Below are 5,744 nucleotides of genomic sequence, written 5' to 3'. Positions count from 1 at the left end.
GGGAGTCATTGCCTAAAAATGGAGCGAAAGGTCGCAAGTTATTTTCCACCAAAATAAAACGAAACCTAAAAAGTGACCAGATAACATGCTCACCACACCAGACCTGCTTCGCTACTTAGTTCATGTGATTTCTGTTCCGTGTCATTTAGTATTAAACTTATCATGGCATCAACTACCAACATTACTGACATTTTTCTGAAGCAAGACAGTGACTTTTGGGCTTTATTGTACATTGCATATCAACAAACACACATTTACAGTTTGATAGTTGTAGCAATGTAGCAGTTAAGGCAGTAATTATACTAGCCTACTGGTAGTAGTAGCCTACTTCTACACTGATAATAGCTATTGAAGAATAATCTTTTACATAAAGTAACAAAAATTCAGTGTAAAAATACTATGTAACTAGTAAAAGTCCAGCATTCAAAATCTTACTTTAGTCCTCAGCAAAGGCTTACCAATTAAAAATACTTTATTTAAAAATATATAGCTAAAGTACCAAAAGTATGCTCCATTTCAGAATTATAAATATGTATTATATTACTAGATTATAATAATGGAAGCGTTAATGTGTGCATCACTCGCAGCAGGTATAGGTAGCGCTCATTTCAATGACTTTATGAAGGCTACTGCTGGGCAGTTCTACCTACAATAATATATTAGAATGTATTTGTTGATTTATAATTCATGTTCACAATCTAAATCTGCAAAGTAACTAAAATAATAAAACATGATGTAAGAATATGGAAATATTTCGACAATTATGTTAATAGCTTAGTATTGTATGCACCATAAAAAGAACGTTATTGTAGGTCCAGTTTAATATGTGCCTCAATTCTTTATTAAAGGGTCCCTGCTTCGTCTTTTTTCAGCTATGGGGTAAAAACGTTGAAGACCCCTGTAGTACAGTTTCAGCAGTAGGGATGTAAGAAGTACTGCTTTTTTGTTGAGTCCAAGACAAGTCCAAGACCAGGACCCGTTGAGACTGAGTCAAGACCGAGTCCAGGCGAGAGACAGTCAAGACCGAGACCAGAAAAGAAAAAAAATCCTCTTCAAGACCACGTGCTTACCTGTTCATAATTTATGTGATGCGAGAGATATCTATTATTTTCAGATTAACATTTTGAGTTATTATTTGTAATAATCAAAAAGCATGTGCAGAGTAACAACGCTGTAGAACCAAATTAGGCCATTACTTTAAGCCTATAGCAATTTCATTAAAGTCCCATAAAGCTGTAGTGCAACTTGACATTTTAGATGACATTTGAGTCTTTTTTTATGTAACAATAACATTCTGGACTGCCAATGGAAAATGTTACAAAAAGGTACCATAGGTCTCACTAAAAAAATGATTGACGCGCTGAGCAGAGGCATATAACGCAGCCAGGCAAATACAAAGCAACCAAATGGCAATGCCAGTTCTAGATGAATTCTGAATTAAACTAATATCTGTTTTCTGAACAAGTGCACTTCAGTAATGATTTTATGTTGAAGGAGGAAGATACTTTAGCAAAAAGCATAAAGTGCTGGACACGGTCAAGACCAACTAGAATATTTGGCGAGATCAATGGACGAGTCTGAGTGCAAATACCAACGAGTGGGAGACAAGTCCAAGACAATAGAAAAACATCTTGAGTCTGGACTCACAGCATTATTATTAGCTAGTGACACTATTCTTTATAGTAGCAGTAATTACACTACTAATACTTTTACCACTAGTACAACAAGTGGTAGAAGTATTAGTAGTGTAGTAAACGTTATAGTAGTAGTAATAGTTGTAATTTGTAGTATAGAACTGGTAACAGTAGTGGTAGTAGCCTAGTTAGCTATTTCTGTGTCACATGATGTCAGGAAATGCCCTGACATCATGTGACACAGAAAGAGGAAATATGTATTTTCCCAGACACACACACACACACACGGTTCACAGTGACAGTTTGAATATGAAAGGAAGGACCTGTGTATTGTCATAGTCAGGCCTGTTTACACCGCAGCCTTGTGACCGTGTGTATAGCAGATGCTTTTGAAGTGCTTTGAATGTCTTTGTCTAAGATGGAACTGCTAAAACTGTTCTAGACATGTATCAGGCAAGGCAGTAAGTAACTAATGAAACACACTTAACTGGTTGCATTATGGGGAGTGTAGGATCCAGGTTTTTTGGAGCTTAACCTTAGTTTAACCCCATGCTATGGACTATAAGTCACAATATATTAGCCACTACTGCTTCCCATTCTTTTCTTCAAAATGTGTCTCTAAAATCCCTCTAAAGTGTGAATGATGAAGGAATCGCTAGAAAACTATGTAAATATGGTCAAGACCTGCTCTAGCCTATGTGAAAAGTGTCGTGAGATAACTTGTCTTGTGATGTGGTGCTATATAAATAAATGGAATGGATTTGACTTGACTCATGGGTACATATAGAAAATGTATTGTTCTGATATTTTTAGTTTAATGCCAAATCTGTTACATAATATAGAAAAGCAAAAAAACAAAAATTAATTAAGTAAAGATTCATACCTGCTTTTGCTCCTAACAATAATTTATACTGTTAAAAGTTTGACTATCCAACATAAAACATACAAAATGTGTACAAAACACACACAAACATAATGACTAACTGTGCCTTTAATTTTGTTGCTACTCTGCTCTTATATAAAACAAAGAGGTTAAATCTCGTCTCCGTCTATGGCAGCTCTGTGTTCAATTTCCCCATCGGTTTAATTTCCCGGGAAAATGTTATGATAATGAGGTGACTCTCTGCCAATCCAGATGCTGCAAGCCCAATTGGGTCCGCCTTTGGTGACGACACATGAGAGGAAACTGTCCAATACCATAAAAGGAAAATACTCCCGCATGCGCAGTGGCTTGAGTTTTGTTTGAAGTGAACTGCTGCCTGGGACTGCCCTACTAGCTGCAAAGTCGCCAAGCATTTGATTTTAACAGTATATTTTTCACATTTCCGCCATATTATATTAGTGCCTCTATGCATCGTAGAGACGATGTTAGGCCATCATTATACAAATGCCGACAAGTCGCAACAACTGGTCAACTATGTGGAGGATTATCTGGAATGTGTGGAGTCTCTGCCTTTGGACATACAAAGAAACGTTTCTCTGCTTCGAGAAATTGATGCCAAGTATCAAGGTATTGTGTCTATTTGTTTTTTATCATTCATTACAACTGTGTGTATACAAATGTCAAACATGAACTGCAACCTAACAGGGTGTCCTGAAATGGTGGAGCAGGCGCGAGCCTTGTGTTCCCATTTTGCAAAACCCGAACGCCCCTTGTTCACATGTAACGTTACTAAACAGTACAGTAATGTGACTAGCAAATATGGTTAAATACATTGACGAGCCAATTGTTAGATAAACAAGTCATATAAAATTAAGTTAGCATAGCCCTGATACACTCCGTCATGTATTGTGTGTGACACCAAACTCAATGAGAAAATTCTTTGATTCGATATTTCTTTCTCTCGGTAAAGGTCCACGTAAATTATGGCCAGATACAAGATCTGCATTAAGTACTTGGTGTCTTCAGGCAAATTCGGCATCAATATAATCCATAAATTTGCACCTTGTAATATAAAAATTTCAACTTTTTCAATAGGTAACGTTAACGTTACACACTGCCGCCCACCACGGTGTTTCCGCGGATTATTGTTCGAATAGCAGGGAAACAATGTATAAACCCAAGCATTTAATAGTATTAAACGATGCTTGGTGTGTTAAATGTATACCGAAGTCCAGCACGCAGAATACAGACGTGTAGAAGACATTAAACTGTGTTCGTTGAGGTGTGAACCCTTGCTAGATAACACGGTGAACAAATACTGCCGTTTTTTAAATCTAAAAACAGGGTTAGCAGCGGCTAAAAACAGTCTCCGTACCGTTCCACGACCCCGTCGATAGATAATTAAAAATACCTATATAAACAGGGACACATTCAATTTGGATTGTTTTAAAGCGAGATTACACATTTTTGATGGCTTGTATACGATGTTTGCACCTCAGATCTGCGCCGTCGAGTGTGAGACGCAGAGCCGGATAGCTCCTCTTCTAGGCAACCCCTTTCAACATCTAACCGTCGTCATTTCCTGTAGGCAGGAACTCACTGCGGCGCTGCCCTCCTCCTTCTACTCAGAGGTTTTAAAGCAGTTGGCATCCTTTATTACGTTGCCGTTATTCACTGAACTAGATTAGCTTTTTTTTTTTTTTTTACATAGTTGCGTGATCATCACTTAAATGCTACTGTTTTATTTTTATTTTAAATGTTTCACTGCGCACAAGATGTCTTCTATTTGACGGAAGTCTGTTCTCAGAGTGCTTGTGACTTGGAATCTTCGTGTTTCCACATCACACGTGTATACTCCATACTGGACCATGATTGGTCACAAAATCCTGCCGGTACTTCCACACTTAAGATTTAGGTAAGCACAGAGAAACTTTCCTTCTTCAGCAGATGGATGTGTAAACACTCTGCGCGCACACACACATCATTCTGCAAGAGGATGCTCACACATTACAGTCAAGGAACAATATGAAAAACAGTGGATGGGGACTTACTTAATAAAGTTATTATTATTATTATATTTCCTCTTTCTTATGATTCTCAGTGTCATTTTGAGTAAAACTCCTTTTCCTTGTATCCTGCCTTTCAGAGGTGCTGAAGGAGGTGGATGAAGTGTTTGAGAAGTACAAAGGTGAGCAGGATGCAGCTCAAAGAAAGCGCCTTCAGGTCCAGCTGCAGAGAGCGCTCATCATCAGCCAGGAGCTGGGCGATGAGAAGATCCATGTAGTGACCCAGATGACGGAGCTGGTGGAGAACCGCTCCCGCCAGATGGACTCCCACTCCCTTTGCCTCCAGGAGCCCAGCGAGGCAGAGCGAGTCTCTACGGAGCGGCGCTCCAGCGTCCAGGACTTGCCGGCCCCGGAGCGCACCTCGGCCCGCCGCCCACGGCGCCAGCGCAACAGCGAGAGCCGTGACTCGAGCCACCCATCAGCCAACGGCTCTCTGGTGGATGACCCAGTGGAGGAGCTGTCCATTCCTACCCCCCGAGAGAAGAAGTCCAAGTCTGCGAAGAAGAAAAAGCGCATAACCAAACAGGCGCGAGACGCCTCGCCGGTTGACTTCGCCATCGACCCCAACGAGCCCACCTACTGCCTGTGCGAGCAGGTGTCATATGGTGAGATGATCTGCTGCGACAATGAGCAGTGCCCCATCGAGTGGTTCCACTTCTCATGTGTGGGGCTAACCTACAAGCCCAAAGGCAAGTGGTACTGCCCCAAATGCAGAGGGGACAACGAAAAGACCATGGACAAAAGCCTAGACAAAAACAGAAAAGACCGCAGGTCCAGGTAGTGACCCATTTTGATTCGCCCTTTATTCATCTGGAAGATGTCTTCAGCCTGAACGTTAGGACTATCAGCTGTAGTTGAAAACAGTACATGTGATGTTGTGAAGAGCACAATCCAACACCATTGGTAGCAGCGCTTATTATTAATCAAGAACAAGTTGTGAATGAACTTGTGCTGTTACATCACTGATTGTTCTCACTGGCTATAAGTTTACTGTAGGGAGTCCAGCTGCTGCAAGAGCCACCAGCCTGAAGCTGCCATCTTCTCCAAGTGTTTTTGCTTTTTGTGAGTGTTTTTTTTTATTTTGACTTAAGAGAAAAAAAATGGAAGCATCTTTTGGTTTGCTATCCCTTTTCATTCTAGACAAGGTCCGAATATTAAAAA

At 40.2% G+C, this 5,744-nt stretch overlaps 1 protein-coding gene across 1 annotated transcript in view; it reads left to right on the top strand.

Annotated features, from left to right (window-relative positions):
* The first annotated feature begins 2,850 nt into the window (after nucleotides 1-2,850).
* Nucleotides 2,851-5,744, top strand: part of ing2 (inhibitor of growth family, member 2) — a 3,186-nt gene continuing 292 nt past the window's right edge. Inside the window, exons 1-2 of the mRNA XM_032544756.1 lie at nucleotides 2,851-3,144; nucleotides 4,664-5,744. The exon at nucleotides 4,664-5,744 is cut by the window's right edge and continues 292 nt beyond it. Of these exons, the coding sequence (XP_032400647.1) occupies nucleotides 3,000-3,144; nucleotides 4,664-5,364 (846 nt within the window). The 5' untranslated portion in view covers nucleotides 2,851-2,999 and the 3' untranslated portion in view covers nucleotides 5,365-5,744. The remainder of the gene's footprint in view (nucleotides 3,145-4,663) is intronic.

The sequence above is a fragment of the Etheostoma spectabile genome, chromosome 19 (genome assembly GCF_008692095.1).
Source record: "Etheostoma spectabile isolate EspeVRDwgs_2016 chromosome 19, UIUC_Espe_1.0, whole genome shotgun sequence".
Lineage (NCBI taxonomy): Eukaryota > Metazoa > Chordata > Actinopteri > Perciformes > Percidae > Etheostoma > Etheostoma spectabile.
Note: the sequence above shows the minus strand (reverse complement) of the source record. Positions and strands in the feature narration are given on the sequence as shown.